The sequence below is a fragment of the Sparus aurata genome, chromosome 4 (assembly GCF_900880675.1).
Source record: "Sparus aurata chromosome 4, fSpaAur1.1, whole genome shotgun sequence".
Lineage (NCBI taxonomy): Eukaryota > Metazoa > Chordata > Actinopteri > Spariformes > Sparidae > Sparus > Sparus aurata.
The window spans coordinates 14077952-14099857 of NC_044190.1; the positions used below are offsets into that span (position 1 = coordinate 14077952).

Here is a 21906-nt window from a genome sequence, read left to right on the forward strand (position 1 = left end):
CAGTGCTGCAGTGTATTTAGCTTTTCAGTTTATTGGCTCCATTAGCTGTAGGCTTTTGGCTCCATAACTGTTGATAATGAAAAAGTGCCTTCAAACATGCTGTCAGGAGTTCCATAAGGTTGCCATGCCACGATAATACAGTCACCAGCCTCAGCCACATAATCAGCATGGCTGTAGTTTACAAAAACTAGGCAGGGTTATACAGTGGGCAGTGTCTGCTCAGGCTTGAAAGCTGACCAATCAGTGCAGACTGGGCTTTTCGAAATGGGGCCTCAAAGAAACAAGTACTAAAACAGAGCATTTAGACAGAGGGATCACAGTATGAGAAAAAAATATGCTTTTTTACTTATTTAAGGTTTCTAACCTTAAATGAAAATATGAACCTGAAAATGCTAATAATTAGGGACCTTTACGCCCCTTAGCCAACCCACCACATGAATGTTCACCGCTAACTAGCTCTCCTCCTCTCAATGTCAACACAGATACTTTGCCCACGATGTAGCATTTCAGAGAAAAAAAATAGGATATGTCCCAAGTCAATAATCAATTTACAGCATCTTTTTGTAATTTAACAGGTCATATTTTTCAGAGGTGTCGCACTGAGTAGCCAGCCAGTGATGGTAACTAGTCTAACCCGACACAGTGCTGTAGAGGTTGGTCTTCGGCTATGCGTGATTATAACAGCCGAGATTGTGACAGCATGAGCGGACGGACTCCATCTAATGCACTGCTCTTTGTCTTTGAAGTGGGAAGAAGATGAATGGGTCTTTGGACCACCCCGACCAACCAGACGTTGATGCCATTAAGATGTTTGTGGGACAGATTCCACGGTCCTGGTCTGAGGAGCAGCTTCGGGAGCTATTTGAGCCTTATGGAGCAGTCTATGAGATTAATGTTCTCCGAGACCGCAGCCAGAATCCACCACAGAGCAAAGGTCAGCCTGTAGTAACTTGATAACACACGTGCACAAACACAATAGTGTTCATTCTGTGGTAGTCTTATATGTTAGCCTTAAATTTAGCAGTTCAACATAATATTTATTACTGTATGTAAAAAGGAAATATTTTGTTAGAAACTAGCCACAACACACCTTCCATATAGCACAAGTGTAATCCAGTAACTGAGTCAGGTGTGTGACATTGGTGTCTTTTTCATTTTCTGGCAGGCTGCTGTTTTATAACGTACTATACTCGCAAGTCAGCCTTGGAAGCACAGAATGCTCTGCACAACATGAAGATTCTGCCAGGGGTAGGTCACAGTCTCCTATAACTGCCCTTTCAGTGCATGCTCCTTTATATGAAAACCTTGAACTTCCTCCCTGCAGCTCAAGCGTAGAGCTTGTTTCAATTTTGGAGAGTGAATATGACCAGATAATCAAAATACAAGGCTGTCTGTCTTCAATGAACTTTGATTGCATTGGAGGTTAGGTTTATTTGACATCAACAACGATTTGGTGCAGATTTTGGTCCAGTAGTAATGGATAAATGTGTCTTACATATAGTGATAGAAGTCATTCCATGCCAACTTACCCAAAATCCCCAACTTTTCCCAAGTCATGTCATGTGATGTCTTGAAAGAAATTCATGTTGAAACCTCTATTAAATCCATGGGATCTTGCAAAATCCTATAACTGTATTCAGTACTTTTTAAGTTTGGCCATCTAAACTTAATTTCAGCATTATTGTGTTTCTGTGTATGTGTATTCTAAAACTCACCAATCAATTATTCACCCTTAATCACCCAAACCTGGCAACATGTATTCATGTAAATAGTTATTGCTGATGGTTACAGTATTCAAATTAATACATTTCAGAACCAGAAGTTACTTGGTCCAAAAAAAATGTGAGCCACTTATCTGGCGTGAAGGCGAGTAGGAAAATTGTCTAATTTAAATAAAATCTGCAGCTTTGATTTTTTTGATATATATGCTATGAATATAAATACTTACATAAAAAGGTTTCAAGGAAAATTCATAGTTAAAATAAGTTTTCAGCTCTAAAGCTTTATTCAACAAGGTATGTGACTTTTTATGCAGGACCAAATAACTTACATCCTTGTTCCCGGAAGTCGGCCCTAAGCACCTACTCCTGCTGACATCATGCAGGTCGCAAAAAAATGACAAGCTATGATTGCTGGCCAAGAGATTGCCAAGACACTCTCTTTGCCATGTGAAAGCAAGAATTTGTGACTGTTAAGCCCTAGTCTGGCACACTGACCATCTTAACGAACAAAAATAATGTGTACAGGGTTGCTTAATATCCTTGAAAGTGCTTGAATTTCAATGTTGTGTTTTCATGGTCTGAAAAGTGCTTGGATTTTAGTAAAAGTGCTTGACATTATAACTCTGTGTCTTGGCAACATTGGGATCAGACTGGATAGTTTGCTTATTACAAGGAGAAATAAAATCAGTGAGTGTGTGTATCATCACACATGCAGATGGTGAATTTGATGCAATTTGGACTGATGACACGTTCAATATTAATAAACTTTGATGAATAAGCGAACAGCTTATGAAAGTTTATGTCAAAAAAGAAAATTACAGGACACTCTCAGGTCTCTCTTTGTCTCGCTGCAAGTGTACCTGAAGAACGGCAAGTGGCTTCCCTTTTTTTGGATAAAGCTTTGTGTTCTCCTTTAATTTCTAAAGTTTTTGCTATTATGAAATATCATTTTAGATGTTTACAGCATAATACAATGTACATAATTGTGATAAAAAGTGAAAAATAAATCATGAGTATATATATTCCTGTAGATATGTATTTTACCCCAGCGATAAGGTGCTGGAAAATGTTGTAAATTACCCTTAAAAGTGCTTGAAAAGTGCTTGAATTTGACCTGGTCTGATCCTGTCTTTGTAGAGCCATCTTTGTATGTGTGATTTGTCCACAATCAAGGAAGCACATTTGTTGTTCTGTCTCTGTTGTTTCATGATGGGGTAGAAAACTTTGTATCCTTTGTTTCTTTTCATTGGTAGTCTAAATAGTCATTTTGTCTGTATTTATATTTATATGTGGATCTACATTATCATAACTGTCTTTCTTCATTCCATGACACTCTGTTATCCCCCATCTCTCCTTATATTACCAAAATGCACTGCATAACACAGATGTGCACATTTCAGGCTATGAATACTAACAAGTTGTTTATTGCTTCATTCAGATGCACCACCCAATCCAGATGAAGCCAGCTGACAGTGAGAAAAACAATGGTAAGGATTTTCTGGCATTTCTACCAGTTTTCTCTGTCCTATGATAGTTGCACACATCTGTGTAATTCCCTGACATTAATTGTTAAATTGAATGATAAGCCTAATATAGCTTATTGCTTTAAACAAGCAAAATTATAGCACAGTTGCTCAACGTGGATATGAAGTATAATCATGCATATTATGCCGCCTTGCATAAGCAAGAAATCCAGGAATTTGAGAGGGCCGTCTATGACCAAAATGACACAAAATAAGCCACAAAAAAGTCAGTAAAGTCGTGTTCTCTGTGTTGTTCTCCATTGTGCTGCGACTGCGCTATGACATGATGACGTATGTACATGAGGTAACCATGCTCAGGCCCGGCTGTGGCCCGAGCAATGTGAGTGCAGGCCAGTGGGAGACAGAGGAGGAGGGACAATGGTGCTTCAGCACGGTACGGAACAACTGGGCCTAGTGTGAGTGGCACAGAGCTCAGCAGTTAGAAAATGAATGAAAAAAATAGAAAGTCAATCTCCTTGACATGAAGTTGCAGAAGACACACGATGAAACATAGTGTATGGACATGTTGAATGCTGTATTGCATCATTTACCTTGACACAGAGCAGGTGTGTTTGATGTTGTGCTATGTTGACTACAGCAGTGGAGGACAGGAAGCTGTTTATTGGAATGATATCCAAGAAATGTAATGAGAACGACATCCGACTGATGTTCTCACCATACGGGCAGATAGAGGAGTGTCGGATACTTCGAGGCCCTGATGGACTCAGCCGTGGTAGGTCATATTCTCTTCTAATACACACATGCATAAAACAGACTTGTTAATAGTGAGGGTGCCACCAAATAATGACCATGTCTTTAAATAAATTAATTTATATTTATGATTTATGATTTATAGTGCATTGGGGGTGTAAATATTTATTGTTTTAGGTTAAAAGCTGTCTGACAACTTGGCTGTTTTGTTTTACTCTCACTGATCAAGGTGTCTATTATCGTACATATCTGTCAGCTGTTTTCAGTGAAAAAGACCTGCTCTGCTCCAAACAGCAGGTGGACACAGTTAGCAACTAGCTGAATGTAGTAACTGTAATCATTTGACATTTAAGGAGTCACAAAAGTCCTCAGTAGTTATCTGAGGTAAAAAATGGAGCTTAAACACAGACTTAGAGTTACCAGGTAAACAAAAACACAGCTCCCTATGAATGATGATGTTGCTCTATACCTGTTGGATGTGTAAATAAGCAAGTGTTTGATAACAAGTCAAGTGATTTAATTTTGTGTTACGTTTTGCTAGACCAGATTTTTATCAAGCACAAATAAACTGATTGGAAATGGAAAAGGCAACTTCAAAGTTTTAACTGCATGTTTCACGAGACAAACACAGCATAATGTTAAAAGTGGTAATTGTTCACTATGTGCAGTACCATACTGCTGTGACGTCATGTGTGTTATGTAGGTGAAGACTGTGAAAGTTTGAAACTTTAAAGACTGAGTACAATGGAATTTAGAATTAAAACACCTTTCTTCTTACGCCAATGAGGAGATAATGTCAGCTAAAATACGCAAGTACACTACCACGGAAAGTACACTACCACGGAAATTTTGCCAAAATAGATTTTTTCTTTGTATACTCTGCATAAATCGTGATATGTTGTGTTTCTCACTTTCAGGTTGTGCATTTGTGACATTCACAGCTAGACAAATGGCCCAGTCAGCCATCAAGTCCATGCACCAGTCCCAGACAATGGAGGTGAAGTTCAACTTCACACAGTAAACAATATATGGTGTTGTAAAATTGTTCATGTTAGAATAAGTGGATTACAATGTCTCCATCATTGAAATTACCCGCATAAACAGTTTATTGTCAATTAAACCAGGAGAGTTCTAATAATAATTGTAGTTATTTGATGATATTTTCATCTGTATTTACTGTATATCAGAGTATTAAGATGTCAAAGTGCAGATGTTTTCCTGTGTCTGTGTTCAGGGTTGCTCATCACCCATTGTGGTGAAGTTTGCAGACACTCAAAAGGACAAGGAGCAGAAGCGAATGGCCCAACAGCTGCAGCAGCAGATGCAGCAGCTCAGTGCTGCTTCCATGTGGGGAAACCTCACTGGGCTCAACAGCCTGGGACCACAGTACCTAGCGGTGAGATTTGGTTTCTAGAGCCTCTGTGTGTTTTCTTTGCCAAAGTTAATGATTAGACTACTGACAAAGACATTTAATCAGTTTTAAACTTTAAATGTAACATGCTTTTTCTCATATCTCCTTGTTGCTTTAGCTCTACTTACAGCTGCTACAGCAGTCAGCTTCAACGGGAAATGCACTCAACAACCTGCACCCAGTTTCAGGTACACACACACACACACACACGCATGCATTAAGATTCAACCATGAGGTGTCATGCCGCTTTGTAAGATTAAGATTTGACTATAAGAATATTTGTTGGCTGACTAATATTCTCAGCCATAGCCTCTGGGTTTGGAAGAAGTAAATGTCAAAGTGACAATTTTTACTGTCCAGCCTCCCACCTGTACAGCCAGCAAAATCCAGGAGAGAACATGACCTTATACATTGTTTACAGATACACTGCCCGACCAAAAAAGAAGTCACACACACTCAGAAAATTTCGTTGGACTGCCTTAAACTTTGATTTTGGCATGCATTTGCCGTGGAATGGTTTTGATAAGCTTATGCAATGTCACAGCGTTTATTTACATCCAGAGTTGTATTAATATTTCGGCAAGATCTTGTATTGATGGTGGGAGATTCGACCGCTGTTTAAATTCTTCTCTAGCACAATCCCAAAGATTCTCAATGGGCTTAGGGTGTGGAGTCTGTGGTGGCCAATCAATAAGTGAAAATAATACCTCATGCCCAATGAATCGTGAAATTGTCATCTTGTAAAATGCCCATCAGGGAAGAAAAAATCCATTGATGGAAAAACCTGTCACTCAGTATATTCAGGTAGTCAGCTGACCTCAATTTTTAGACATATAACGTTGCTGAACCTAGACCTGAACAACTGAATCAACCCCAGATAGAAACACTGGTCCCCACAGGCTTTTTCTATTGCTCCAGAATCCAATATTTATGCTCCTCAGCAAATTGAAGCCCTTTTTTCCAATTATCCTCATTGATAAGCTGAAACATACTAATCACTGCAGTAATTTTCCAGAGGAAGGCTCTTAGCTATTTGCTAAGTTATGTGGTGATTATGTTTTTTGGCAAGGCAGTGTACATTAGTGGTCAGATGAAGGGGTGAGTGGAGTCTTTATCTTCACTGTGTGTGTCTCTCAGGTCTTAATGCAATGCAGAACTTGGCTGCTTTAGCAGCAGCAGCAACTGCCACACAGGCCACGGCATCAGGCTCCAGCGCCATGACAACATCTAGTAGCCCACTAAGTGCACTAACAAGCTCAGGTAAATAAACATATAAACAGTACTGTTTCATAGTCAGAGTCCACTTCAACATTTTACACATAATCTTGGACATTCTTCTCTCACTGTTAAACATCTGTACAACTATATGTAACTATATACATATTTATTTTCTATATAATGTAGAACTAAGCAATATACAAAGCCTGCAGAAGTAGAAAACAATTACTTATCAAACAATATTTCTCCAAATGCGGCGCTTTTTTTTCAAATTGCCCTCTAAGAAAATAGACACTACAGTTTAAGATATTGGCATAATGACAGTGTAAAAATGCTGACATACCTGAACACTGTAACATAGCTCTATCTCATTTCCAGTTGTGTTTATCATAACATTAACAGTAAATATTCCTTGAGCAGGCTCCTCCCCCACCTCCAGCAGCACCTCATCAGTGAACCCCATGGCCTCTTTAGGGGCCCTGCAGTCTCTGGCTGCTGGTTCTGGAGCTGGTCTCAACATGGGCTCCCTGGCAGGTACTGACCCTTAACTGGACTAGTACTTCTACTACAACTACTTTTCAGTCCGACCATAATCACTGATTAAATTACTGTGAGGCAGAATGCTTTAGGTAATTACTTTGTGCTCAGAATTATGGAGCAGACAAGGTTGACTTGTGAGTGGGACCGTGTTGAGGGTTGGATACTGACTGAATAATGCTGGTACTACCAACATTTTCATACCTGAGTGTGTATCTTTATAGTAATGTTAGAGAGAGTGAGGCAGAGTCAGACGTCTCCCCAAAACTCAGCCACTGGCCTCTTTAGAAATTCCTTACCAACATGCTGTTTAGTTACTTAAACAGTGTGTTAATTAGGATGTCCGAAACCTTGGTATTAAACCAACCTATGTGAACTTTGTATGTTCTCTGTGAGGAAATATTACAGCATGCTTTCTTTGATTCCCAAAAACAATTTTTTCCCAGAATCACTCAATCCACTAGCTTGACACTAACACATAATGGGGATTCCCATTAATGTGCTAATGGTGGTTAGCATCTCTTAGTGGTAAAATGTATTTACAAACATACTTAACATAAAATGACGTGTGCTTTACAAGCATATATAGTATTTGTGCGTGAACATGCATGCACAAAAAATTCATCTTGTTTTCCAGGAGCAGCTTCAACCAGTCAGACAAGACAATAGGAAAGATGGTTCTTCTTAGAGGCACACATCATTTTAAAAAAATAGTTTCTCAGTAACAAGCTTAAGTTACAACAGAGTTTAGTTACAGTGGATGACTGTAGCTTATAGACTTATAGCCAAAGCTGTAGTACCTAGTGAATTGTCATAGTTATCTAACTATCTAACAATTTTTTAATACGTGGGCTGTTATAACTAACTTTCTCAACTACAGTTCCAAGTTGTTTGAACTACAGAAATCTGTTTAGAATTATCTGAATTAATAATGCAACAAGTGCCGCACTTAATGCACTCGACAAAGCCGACACATATGTTGTCGCTGCCCGCTACTTGTTTAAAATGGTTCCATACCTCCGACTTTCCTCAAAACTTGCTCAAAGTTAATTCCCGTTTTTATTTTTTTCTTTGCATCTTCAAGCTCCATGTTGCACTTAAGCTACACAACCAGTGATGCCGGTAACGTGTTACTTAGTTACTTAGTAACGCATTACTCTAATCTGACCACTTTTTTCAGTAACAAGTATTCTTACGTGCTAATATTTCCAAACCAGTTATCAGATTAAAGTTACATACTCAAGTCACTGTTTGTTACTATTATGTTTGTCATTTTCCTTAGTAAAAATGTATATTTTTGACTTCTTCTTGCGTCTCAGGCAGTGATGTTGTGTATGCGCCAAGTCACGTTTTTAGCATGAGGACAACTCAGGAGTAACACCACGCAGCGAACACAAACAGCAATGGAAGGAGGAGAGAGATGCGCGTTTTCTAGCTGGAAATACAGTCATTGTTTTTTTGTTTTGTTTATTTTTTAAGATTTTTTCTGGCATAGACACCTTTATTAAGCAGTAGTCAGATAGGAAATATGGGAGAGAGAGGAGGATGTGACATGCAGCAAAGGACCTCCAGCCGGAATCGAACCAGGGTCGGCTGCGTATGTGGCATGCACTCTAACCACTCGACCACCTGCGCGCCACAGTCATTGTTTTGAGTTATTTAAAAAAAACAAAAAAAAAACAAAACACAAATGCTTGATCAAGATTATTTATGATATAGCCTCTTAATTTCTCTCTCAGAGTGCACCAAATTGATGCTTTTAACTTTAGAATGTGCAAAAAATAAACATTGCTGAAAAAGTCTCTTGTGAGTGATTTAACTAGTTAAGCCTGAAATTACTTTTTTTGTTATTACAGTGAAATTAATGTACAGAAAAAGGTACAGTTGGGTTCCGGTATCAAATTCCAGGTATGTGAATTTGAACGGTACCCAACCTTGGTGTTGATGTTAGATGCCTATAATTGCCATCAGGCACACCAGCCTTAATACTGCTGCTATTGTTTTTTTTTGTAGTTTATAGTTTATATTTAAGAAATCATGGACTGCGTGCCATTTTGAAGACATAAGCAATGCCTCATTTAAGCTTCCTACAGGTGTTTATAAATGTGTCAGAGGAACACAACAATTGTAAGATTTAGGCGTGGAGAAAACTCACACTTGAACACACCACTGATCTATAGAATTTAATTTATTTCACATTGTACTGCTTGGCAAGAGAGCACTATACTTTACTCTAATTAAATCCCTTTTTTCTTTATGTAATTTGTCATTTGAGCCATCTTTGACTATCTTAAAAAATGGTCTGAACATTTATTATTGTTGTTCTTGGCTTTGATCTACCATGTCTTGACATTAATAAGTAGAGACAATGATTATGACTTACCCACTTATTGAACTACTGTGTTTTCTGATAAATTATTACTCAACATTACTTTGAGTGATAAGAGCTCACCTTTTCACCTATGTCATTTTTGTGTTCTTGTAACTCTGTTGCAGGCATGGCAGCACTAAATGGCAGCCTTGGCTCTGGAGGCCTGTCTAATGGCTCAGGAAACACCATGGAGGCACTGAGCCAGGCCTACTCAGGCATCCAGCAGTATGCTGCCGCTGCTCTGCCCAGCCTGTACAACCAGAGCCTGCTGTCCCAGCAGAGTGTCTCAGCAGCAGGCAGCCAAAAGGAAGGTAGGTTCTCTGGGCTGGGAAAAGAAAAAGGGTTGTAGACAGTATAGATGAAGTGAACACAGATATGATTGGGGACTATTTACTATTTAGCTACTGTAAATGAGCATTCTTCAAGATATTTCTTTCTTCAGTTCAGTTCAGTCCAATTTGGATACAAATTGACAAAAAAAAAGCTTGAAGAGCTACTGGCCAATATGTGAGTTTAGACTATTTCTCTTAATGTGCCTCTTGTGTTCATTAGGCTGCCATAGATTATATGTGTTTTGAATAATGAATAAATGTTTTGAATAATGAAGATGAATAATGAATAACAAGTTCCCCAGCATTTTTGTGATGCTTGTTTAAAGGTGCAATATATAAGTTTACTTTTTGGTAACAAACATTGAGGACTTTTTACATGATGACATCTATATATTGGAATGTTTAGCATGCTAACCAGCTAGCCCTGACCCGTCCAGGTTCAAAACCTCTGTGCTAGCGATGTAAACACCAACACATCTCCAGTGCTCTGATTTCCCAGCCCTGACCGCTAGCTGTATGGCAAACTGAGCTTACTAGATAGCCGCAGCTGTAGGTGACAGCAGTTAGTGGTTGCTCTGGTGATATACTGTTAGCATGAATTAAAATGGCCAAGTCTTACATATCGCACCTTCGAAGTTCTGTTGTAGACAGATTGGTAGAGATGTGTGTGCTATGTGTTGATCTCACCTTCTGCTAAGGATTCTGTCTTGTTTTAAATCTGCTGCGTCAGCCAGCGACAGTCGCAGCACCGGTAAGATGTCGCCACCTTCTCTCTGACATGGCCCCTGATAATCCTGTCAACCGATCCACTTTAAAACAAGCTAAAGTCCATAACAGAAGGCTTGTTCTTGTTTGTGTGTTAATATTAGCCCTCCTGCTCAGAAAATCTCATTTCAATCATTTGATTTCTTTTAAAACATCTTTTTATAATTCACGTCATATATGGGGTCATGTGGTTGAAAAAATGTGATTGTAGAAATTCTCACTGGCAGACCTAGTGCACTATAGAAAAGAAACGGTTCAGCAATCTGTGACCATCGGTTAACCAATACAAGCATGGGAATAAAAAAAGTCTTCCCTTAGTTTATCAATCCTTTGACACACTTAGCTCATCAATATACTTTTGATACCACATGTGCCCTGCGGATATAACTTGAGCATGACTGTATTCTAAAGAATTAGGTTGAATTATTGAGTCATAGGTAGTCAAAATATGACTTTCTTGAATGTGTATGGTTGACTCCTTGATTTGGCAGGTCCAGAAGGTGCCAACTTGTTCATTTACCACTTGCCCCAGGAGTTTGGAGACCAGGACTTGCTCCAGATGTTTATGCCCTTTGGAAATGTGATCTCTGCTAAAGTCTTCATTGACAAACAGACTAACCTCAGCAAGTGTTTTGGTGAGTTCATTCAAACTTCTGAATATTAGCCTTCTTATGATCAAAAAAATATCTGAATCAGTTCCTTCATAACCTTGCAATGCTGTGTCTGCACTGCAACTTTAAAGGTTTTAAGGCTGTATTATCTTAGCATCTCAACAATGAGCACACAACACCCTGATAAGTTTAGTATTTGATTTGAAATGAACTTAACCTGCTTTACGTTATGGCGTCCAGCAGGTGGACTGAAAGATGCAAACAGGTGGTTCATCAAATAACATAACACCAAGGAAGTTGTTGGTATTTTGGTTGACAGTGGGTATTAGATGTTGCACAGAAGATACAGGTGATGTCAGAAGTTCAAATACACTTCTAAAGAACACGTATGTAGATGTCTCAGCGCCATGTGCGTTTTTGGCAAAATGTCAATCTGCTGCACAGTAATAATTGACTAAACCAAAACCCCCTGAGACTAACATAGTCGTATGTGACAATGATTTGCATAATTTAGGAAATATTTAATCATTTTTCAACTATAAATTGTAGCTCCTTACTTTTTTCTCACTGAAGCTGGCAGCTGTGTGGTTCTAATGAGGCCCCCCCATCGTAGCTCTGACGAAAGATGAATAGTCGAGCCTGAAACTCCAGTGTTGTTTGTATAGTAAATAAATAATCATAGTCCACTATCAAGTGTCTTCTATGAACATGGTATTGTATAGTATTATAGTTATTTTTGATGTCTGTTACCGTGTTGGAAAGGAGCTGCTCTGTGGTCTAGTGGTATGGCCATAAAGGATCAGAGTTGTATTCATCAAGTTGTAGTGATGACAGTGGAATTTATTGGTAGTATTTTTACCATCAGTAAGAAAGCTATTTGCCTTGAACCAAGAACTTTGTTCCCAAAAAGCATAAATTTTGTCCCCAAACACTCACACTAAAATTGCTTGAAGAAGGGATCTCTTCAGGGCATTGTGGACTGGAGAAATCAGTACAGTAGCAAAACCGATTGTGATATACTGTACATATATATGATAAATATAGCCAACTTACTATTGTTATGAGACAGACTTAAAGCAAATGAACATAGCTCAATGCTGGAATATGTGTGATTGGTTATGTTAAGCTTTTTCTTAGTTATTCTTACAGATAATGTGAGGATTGTTTTTAATTCGCAATTATTCTTGTTATAGGGAAAACTGAGAAATGATTGTATCTTCTGTTTCCATTGAGTCCTTATTTTTCTGTTTCAGGCTTTGTGAGCTATGACAACCCCGTGTCATCACAGGCAGCCATCCAGTCAATGAATGGTTTCCAGATTGGTATGAAGAGGCTGAAAGTGCAGCTGAAGCGTTCAAAGAATGACAGCAAGCCCTACTGAAGGTGCTGAGGCACTACAGACTTAGTTAGGCAGGGTGGTGTTATGGTAAGTGGAGTATGAATACGCAACTAAGACTGGTCCACTCAGAAACTTGTCTGTGCATTATGGGGTGATGTCTGCTGCGCTGCCACACCTGGTCATTAGAACATGCCCAGGCAAAGAGACATATGACGCTACATGCAAGATTTTTCAGGCTAGAATGGATTCTTCCTGCGTTATGTTGTGGTTTATGCACTTTGTTTTCCTTTTAACAAAACAGGTGTATTTTCATTTAAGTTTGAATGTTTGCTGTGGTACATAATACACATATGAGTTGAGTGTTAGGGTGTGTTGCACATTCACAGTCAGGTGCCAAATCCTTGTGTTTTAACTTCCTGTTCTCCTTCACTTGCACCACCCAGACCCAGCGTCAAACTCATGAAAGTAGGTAGCAGCTGGAAAAGACAGAACTACATGTCATTAGGAAGCAGAAATCAAACTTAGTTTTAAAAATATATATATTTTCACAAACCAAAATGTGTGGTTTTCCCTAAGTATGTATTAGATAATTGTATTATCTCTTGAATTGAAATAATGTATGTGATACCCACCCAAATTAGCCATAAGGCTTAATGTAAGGTAAGGTCGAGAAGGAGGAGCTCCACCAAAACATGCAGATAGCATTTAGAAGATATTTGTCCTCATTCTGCATTTGCACATCACTTTCTGTTGATAGAGCAAGGAGCTCTCATACTCAGATGTTTATCTCTGTTACCTGGACTGCCACGTGTTTATTACATCTAAAGATAACACATTGATGCTAGTTTATATATGATTTGTTGTCTGGGTGTAGTGACAGTTGCATGGCTCACACTTATCGAGTGGCCTCAGGTGGGGGGCTACACATTTGTGAATGGTTGTCTTGTATCCAAACATTGGCTGGATTTGATTTCTTGCATGCACATCATAGCCTTTGCTATATTTTTATTTATTTGATGGTTGGAGCATTTCTAATGCTGATGATGTTGCATGTAGTGAAGCAGTTGTGAAGTATAGATTTTTTTGGAGGACCAAACACAGCATGATTTAGTGGTGCTCCTCCTGTGCTTCTGCACTCTGGTGATAGGTTGGGCTGATGTGGCTGTGAAGACCTACTGTCAGCTGTTGCTAGCAATACTGTGAAATTTTGCAATAAAAACAAACAGCATAGGCTTGCTCCACTCATCTTGATATCCAAGAGTCTGTCTACTGCAGATGTAATGCTTTGTATGAATACATTTTATGGTTTTAGTTAGTTTCAACCTTGAATCCAGGTGTTTTGTAATAAATCAACATCATCCCTCAGCTACTGTCCTGCTAGCTAGCTGCTAGCTAATCTATAGAGGGCTACACCACTATGTCTCTCACTGAATATCTTCTGTGATTGGAGAATTCATATAAATGTCAAATTGCTAAAGACAAACCTGTTAGTTGCTTAAACTTGCAAGAATGTGTGTTTTTTTTAATAGAACTAGAAAGCGGAAAAATTGTTGAGATGTATATTTACTATTATGCCTTTTCTATTTTTATATAGGTTTTATACTTCCCCTGTGTGTCGGGGAACTATTTATTGCCTAAATTATTTATCTGAACTGAAATTATTTTGAAAAACAAATGTTAAGTCCAACAACTCCATTTGATCTCCTGGTGTGTGTCCTTTCCTTGTCTGTTAAGCGTTGTTTCCTTTTGGTAATGTGTACTACTGTCTTGTCATGTGGCATGGACTGTGTGTGTAGGATCCATCAGTGCTTCTACAGACCCCCCTCTCTGTTACACATGCCTTCATCTCTGAATAAATCACTCATTTTCCACAAACACAGGGAGCATAGTTTATTCTAAAAGTCAATGTCAACATGTTGGTTCTGTCATTCTATTCGATTTAATAGTCATCTTCTCATCAACTTTACTCTAGGTGAAGTCCTGGGTGTATTTCTAATAGTGGAACTAGTTTGAAAACTGATTTCAGGTCCGTAGATCGAGGCAGAATATGAGTGATATGAGTATGACTGGGGTACTCAGAGAGTTTCTCACTGCTCCAGGGTCAGTCATGTGTAATATAATATTGTCCCATTTTAATGTTATGTTTGCGTTGGAAGTTTCTTGGTATATTGTGTACCAAAGCATTCTTGCTATTGCACAAAAATCATTATTATGTATCAGGGAATTTGTAGTTGTAGCTGATCCAGCTGTGTCTTGATTTAAGACCACTGTTTGCTTTCGAGCTTTTTTAATAGTGGTAAGGTCCTGGATGACTTGTAAATCATTCATCACATAAAATGTACTACTGAAAAACTACAGCAGGATGTAAATAATAGTAAGCCAGGCATGAACTTCATTGTCTGTTGTTATTAGCAGTCAGGATGTTGTTGATCACTGTTCCAGATAAATGGGTTTACATTGAAAGTTTGTAGATCTGTAGAACAGTTACGTAAACCATTCAAAGAACTTGGCTAATTTTACTGCTACTATTTATACCTTGTGAATTTGCCTTTTTTTTTTCTAACTTTACAATAATCCGGTGTGTTTCTCTGATACTGTTCTGTTATCAGGACTGACCTAAGGGCAGCGTAGCAGTCAGCTTACTGTCAGCCACTTGAGAGCAACTTCCTGGTGATACACTTTATAACTTAATGTGAATCAGTAGTGTAAGAACAGCCATGTGTAAATGGAAAGACAAAAGTTACATCTCTTAACTGGAAGTCATGTATACTAACATTTTGATTGACCAATTTTTAAAATGCTTGCTGTGTAGTTTCAGATGTGATTTTCCTTCTCTTCCAGGCAGACCTTGGTTTCCATTATTTTTTTATGGCATGAAAATGAAATGGTATATGCCATAGAATGAATGTTACAAATGTAACCGCGGTTCTTTGAACCCTGGATGACTGCGAGAGTGTGCTTATCACTGGGTATCTTCCATCTGGTGCACACACAGTATTTATCTCAGATGTGAGACCTGTGACCTCAGATGACCCCTGACCAGGTATACTACCGGTGTCATCCAGGCGATCAGTTCCAAAGAGTCTACTCGTGACTCAGAAGATTCCAAGGGAACAAGTGACTGAGATCTCTGGCATTCATCCAGGATTCATAGAACCCTGGTTACATTTGTAACCATCATTCTCATTCACCCTTTCTGACTGGCAGTGGTTATCACTGGATGACTTATGACAACAGACTCGCAAGGAATCAAGGTACCCACCTCATTATGATGAAAAGCAGAGGAGCTCGGCTGACGAACCACTCGCAATGGATGGGGGGTGGCCACATTCACTCTGTAGTATCTCGAAAATGTGCTAGCGATGCCCACAAGGCCATAGCACTGATGTCCTCCAAGGCCACACCTCTCAGAATTGCCCATGACATTGATACACTCCTGGTAGAGTGACACTTTACCTCAGATGGTACAGCAAGACCTGCTGCACTGTATGCGTAAGCGATGGCATCCACAGCCCAATGGTATAGGTGCTGTTTGGAGAGAGCACAACCTTTCTTCGCCCTACCATAAATGACAAAGAGCTGTTCTGACCGTTGTATGCATGCAGTAGCTTGCACCCAAGCTCTTAGGGTGCGCACTGTGTCTTGACCTGTCTTCTCCCTGATGGGGGGTCAAACTGTCCAAGTTGGAAAGGCTGATTGAGGTGTAAAAGTGCCAACACATTAGGGAGGAATGCTGTATTGGGCCACAGAGTGACACCGCAGCTATCTGGGTTCCACCTCAGACAGGTATTGCTCACAAACAAGGCATGTTTCTCTCCAACATACTTTGCTGAAGTGATGGCCTTAACATGCTGAGGAACCCCCAGCTGAGACAGGATATCCTTCCTGCTAGGGAGGTCCCAGGTTGTGCTGCAGTGGAGTCAGTGCAGCTGTGAAACCAAGTCCTGACTGGCCAGAAGGGGGCCACCAAAAGTGACCCAAATGAAGCACCCTGAGCAGTGTTGGCAAAATGAAGGGCAATGAGGGAAAGGCATAGAGAAGACAATCTGACCACTTGCCAGATCATCCTGGCCCAGAGGTCTAGTCTTCTCTATCAGGGAGAACCAGATGGGGCAATGGGTTGATGTCTCCAAGACAAAGAGATCCACCTCTGCCATGCCAAAGAGAACCTTGATGCTGTGCACCTCTTCTGGATGAAGCCACCACTCCCCAGATTTGGCAGGAAGCACCTGAGAGGGGCCTAGGACTACCAGAGGGTGGGATGTCCCTGCACAGACCTGAAAACTGCTGTCTGCTCTGGTTAGCCTGAACCATCTGCTCCAGCACCTACTGAGCATCTGCGCCAAAGAGATCTTAAAAAACAACCTGTCAGATTTTGCCTTCTTCCTGGGGGGGATACCCTTCAGCCTCCACTGCACAATGCCTGGGTTGGATAGGTTGGGCTGAAGTTATTTGCTCTGAGAAGAGGATGCCTGCCTCATACCATTAGATACTTCACGTCGGCCAGTCAAGCAGCCCTCACTGCGTTGGGCATGAGGCTGCAATTCATGCACGGTCCTCCAGGGACTCTCCCTCGAATACTTGAGGCCAAGACAAGAGGGGCAACCGTCCTGCTCGTCTTCAGATTTAAGAGGAACCATATGGGGCACAGTTATGGGAATTGATTCAAGTGACAACACCAGATGGTACAGCCAGATAAAGTCATACTGAGTGAGAGCACTGGGCTGACTGTGTTAGAGGACCAGTGAGAGGAGAGAGACGACACTCCCTCAACTTGCATAGTAACTGTTAAATCAAACTGATATTAAATGCACACTCTGCTGGCTTTCCACCAAGTTTGCCTGAGCAAGAGCAATCTGCTAAATAGGAGAGCAGGTTGTAATGTACAATGCTACAGTGAGAGGGGAGTGGGAACACTGTCTCCACTAGCACAGTAACAATTAATCAGGCTGAGACACGGCACATGCTCTGCTACCCACTACATTTGCCTGATTGACAGTGCTCTGCTAATTGCGAACAAGATACAAAACAAAATACCACACTATGGTGAGAAGGGGAGCGGGAACGCTCTACTCACCGGCAGAGTAAGTGTCAAATCCAGCTGATACCAAATGCATCAAATTAGCCTTGGCAAGAGCACCCTGCAAACTGTTGAACAGGATTTAATTCTGTGTAAATTACACAGTAAGAGGGGAGTGGGAACACTTATTTATTCAGCATGAGCGTGAGCACTCTGCTAACTGAGTGAGAGGGGAGCAAGAACACTCTCGTCACCGATAACATACGTAACATTAGGCAGTATGAGCCAACAACGAGCGGCACACACTCTCATCAGTGCTCTGCTAATTAACTGTTAGCGAGAGTGGCAGCACTCCACTAATCCTGAAAACAACAAAGATAAAAGGAACAATATGTTTAGCGTCAGGACCAAGGATGCTCCTCTCACTGACACACTATATAATGCCAATCGATCTTACAAATTGATGTCCACGGGTGAAACAAGTACTTAATGGGCTGTTGGAAATGGAGGCGATGATTTTACATAATGCTACTACAGCAAATGACCTGTGTAAACGAGAAGATGATAAGGAACTGATCGCTTGGATTACACCAGTAGTTATATCTGGTCTGGGGTCATCCAATCTTCATGACTTTGAAGATTAAAATACTCTACCTGTGTGTGCACAAGATGGAAGATATCCAGTGATAAGCATTACCTCTGGCAGTCGGAAAGGGTGAACTTCTTTTGTTGCACCTTTTTCACAGAAACCATTATGCCATAAAATAGTAGGTTAACAAAAGTGTTATTAATCACGTTAATGAGGGCTCAGAAAACGAAACCTTTGTTGTTGTTCGTCATTAGTAACACCTGTTTATATTGACTATTTCATGTCATAATGCATACTGTTGTAAAGGTCTATTAACTGACCTACTATGCAAAGTGTCACTTTGCTTGCTGTGCTCAAATTATGAAAAATATTCATAATAATTTGGGATCCATATTCAAAGTGTTTCTACAACACATATTAAGAAGGAAAAAAATAAAAAAACGATATTTGGATCAATTCATATTATATATATATATTTCTTTTTTTAAAGAAAGGTGTAGTCCCATCCCTTGTGATGTGGCCCATGGGACCTTATTTTCAGAAAAGCAGTTGTGAATGGGGAAAGACAAATACTTTGAATTGATTGAATTGTGCCATGAATAATGATCAATGAAACTGCTCAGTGAACTTTGATCAGTACATGTCCCTAAAACCAACATAGCCATCACCTTGGCACAGAGTACAAGAGTATTTTTTAAAAAAGTTTGCTAGACACTACTAGTGGGCCAAGTCGAACCTTATGGCGTTCCACTTTGGTCAGCCAAATCCATCTGACAAAGATAGATACAGACTTGCTTTTCACTCAGAGTTGCGTTTTGAAATGCAGCAAACTGCAATACAACTGAATAAATAAGACTTGGTAATATAACTTTAAGCAAAATCAAACCCTAACAGCTGACGTTTACAATGACAAATTTCGAATCCATTGAGATATTCAGTCATTTTAAGTAACTTTCTCACTTGCTTTAATTGCTAGTCAACTCTTTATGATAATTGATTATGAAAGATCAGTGTACAAAAAATAAGTAATTTTTCCAGTGGCACTCCCCAGCTTCCATACATGAAGTAGATGTGGACTGGTCTGGCAGCCTGGCATAACCTCTCCCTGATCCTTTGCCTGTGTGTGTGTGTGTGTGTGTGTGTGTGTGTGTGTGTGCGTGTGCGTGCGCGTGCGTGCGTGCGTGCGTGTCTTTGTGTGTGTATTTGTTGTTGTCATCCACTTCAGTTTCTGGTAGCATGTGGCTCATCCTCACTCTGTCCCTGACACTGACTGTTGAGTGTTTAGACTGTGATCGACCCCACATAGTGATGATCATTCTTGGTTTCTTTTCTCTCTGTCTGTCTGTGTTCCATTGCTGTTTAACCTAGGTTTGTCTCCCTGTTGTGTTTTTCTTTTTGTTTTTTTCTAGATCTCTTCCTGTTTGCCCCTAGCATGTTGATGTGGCGTCACAGTTCATCGTCCAGTCCTTGTCTTCTGCGCTTCTCTGATGCTTCCAAATTCACTTTTGACCTTGTGTTTGACATTGATTACTTAGAGGTTTTGTTTTGTTGTTTCCCATATGTCCTTAGCTGCCAACAGGGGCACTAGAAAGACTGCCACTGACCATGTTTGAAAGTTAAATCTGAAATATTACAAACAAAAAGAGCATCTATTTTTCTAGAACTGACTAATTATAACCACTAGATTGTTGCAAAGCTTGACACGAGTCTGACCTTTAACTTTGTTTTATCTCCTGTGTTGTGGAGCAGTCCTCCCAGTGCCCCATCCTATGGTTTTGTTGTGTTTTTCGTGTGAAAGCAGCTTATCTCTCTAGGCTATGTTGTGTATGAGTGTCGGTATGTGTCTCCTAAGTTAGGGAAACTTTTCAAGCAGTGATCATGTGTTGTTGGACATTTGTAATTTAATGCTAGGCTAGCTAAGGGTTCATCCTCGGGAGTTCCCATTTGAGTGATGTTATAAGGAGGTAACATTTATTGTCATTGTAAAAATCAGATTTTACTTTAAGCCTGTCGGCACACCACCACAAGCACATGATGCTGTTCTGCTCTTTTGTGTGGAGAATCAGACACAAAGACTTTTGTCACAGTATATTTAGTATGCATGTTTTTTTTAATATCTGCACTGAAATTCTTGGCAAAATGTGATCTAGTTTGTGTTAAGTTAAAAATTATGAATAAACTGGTGCCAAATGTTTTGCACAATCAGTTTTTCCCCCCTTTTATTTGACTTGTTTTACTGGTCAGAGGTTGGTTGGTGTGGCAGGTGGCATCATGTACAGCAGCTGTAACTGAAGAACTGACTCAGGCTCGATGTCAAGTTGATCCCTTGCAACATTAAATAATTTTATTTCTTTATAGTTATATATACCAAGAGAGCGTGCAGTCCGATATCAAACACAAGTGTCCTACTCCTAAGCAGTGCTATATTTCTATTTGTGTGCATTCATTGACCCGACAGGTCAGGACGACACTCATTTAGGCTGCTGACTGTTTCCCTGACCAGTGGACCAGCAATTTGACTTGAGAGTGTAACTATTCATCCATGATCTCCTTGTGCTTGAATAAAACATTATTATACAGGTCCCATATTTTCCAACAGTCTCCTTCATAGAAACAGAAATGAGACTGTAAAATCCTAGAAGGATTTGTTGAGAGTTGTGGAACTTCATGAAAAATGAAGACTTTTTTGACTGCTGTGATAGCCCACACTGGGCAGCTTTCTATCCAGAGTAGGGTAGATATAATATGTGAATTGTGATTCAGGGATGGTTGTAACATTTTCTTATAAGGTGTTACAACCATCCCCACCCCTGTCAGCCATTGTTTAGCTAGCTGTATCAGCATGGTTGTTTGAAATTAGAATGACACATATTTTACATAAGAACCTACTCTTTAAACTAACATAAGTTACCTAATTTAAACATCAACAGAATCAGTGCTAATCAAAATTTAGACTTGGTCCAAAAAATTACTTTGTTACCTGAAAATGTATGTTTTGGCTCTAAAATCTGCATACTTCTTCTCACACATTGATGACCCTCCAGTTTGTCCAGCCAAAACAGCAAATGTGAAGGCAGAACAGGAAATGGATTTTGATATATGATAAGTTTTTATATCTGCGATGAGAAAAATTTGAACCTCAATATCTGACAAGGTAATGGAAAAAAATGTACTGGTGAAACTCTAAATAACAGTTTAATAAATGGGTCTCTTGGAAATGTGGAAACTATAGTTTTAAATTTTAGAAAATTACAAACCCTTAATTCTTTAATACAGAGTATTCTAAAAAGGCATACTTAGAACACTCTGCTTGTCCGCTCTCTCTCTCTCGGAGTCTGTGTGTTTAAATGGGAAATTACTTATTATGGCTGCTATGACTCACACAGTCACACACACTGACTCAGGGTTAGGGTTAGGCTAAACTGCTAAGTTTGTGGCAGCTGATGAGCTGAAGCTTGCTGATAAACAAACTGATCTCCTATGTCCTGCTCCCAGTCTTGTGCTGCTGCTCTGGAGGTCTCTCATTCTCTGGAGCCGCTCTGACTGCAATTGCAGTGTCTCCAGGCTCTTTAGGTAGAGTGGACAGGCTAGATGGTAGATCAGCAGCAGGGCAGCCCACCTCCACCATCTGGCCTTTTCTTTTTGTTGGCAGAACAACTGGCCCATAATCTGGGGCACCAGCCCTGCTGCTCGCTGATGGCTTTTGCAAACCAACCACAAGAAAAACACAAGCACAACCGATTAACACAAACATATGT

At 39.8% G+C, this 21906-nt stretch overlaps 1 protein-coding gene across 11 annotated transcripts in view; it reads left to right on the plus strand.

Moving 5' to 3' along the window:
* The window catches only part of LOC115579931 (cugbp, Elav-like family member 1), a 40586-nt gene extending 19856 nt beyond the window's left edge, over positions 1-20730 (plus strand). For 3 of the 11 annotated variants that reach the window (XM_030413676.1, XM_030413665.1, XM_030413673.1), the window contains 14 exons: positions 747-934; positions 1166-1248; positions 3160-3208; positions 3549-3638; positions 3843-3977; positions 4873-4952; positions 5190-5351; positions 5485-5554; positions 6504-6626; positions 7005-7118; positions 9618-9803; positions 10555-10575; positions 11081-11224; positions 12454-20353. In XM_030413676.1, the coding sequence (XP_030269536.1) occupies positions 757-934; positions 1166-1248; positions 3160-3208; positions 3549-3638; positions 3843-3977; positions 4873-4952; positions 5190-5351; positions 5485-5554; positions 6504-6626; positions 7005-7118; positions 9618-9803; positions 10555-10575; positions 11081-11224; positions 12454-12581 (1563 nt within the window). In that variant the 5' untranslated portion in view covers positions 747-756 and the 3' untranslated portion in view covers positions 12582-20353. Of the gene's footprint in view, positions 1-746; positions 935-1165; positions 1249-3159; positions 3209-3548; positions 3639-3842; positions 3978-4872; positions 4953-5189; positions 5352-5484; positions 5555-6503; positions 6627-7004; positions 7119-9617; positions 9804-10554; positions 10576-11080; positions 11225-12453 lie in introns of all 11 variants that reach the window. The other 8 variants (XM_030413666.1, XM_030413667.1, XM_030413670.1 and 5 more) reach the window with 8 other exon arrangements.
* The last annotated feature ends 1176 nt before the right edge of the window (positions 20731-21906 follow it).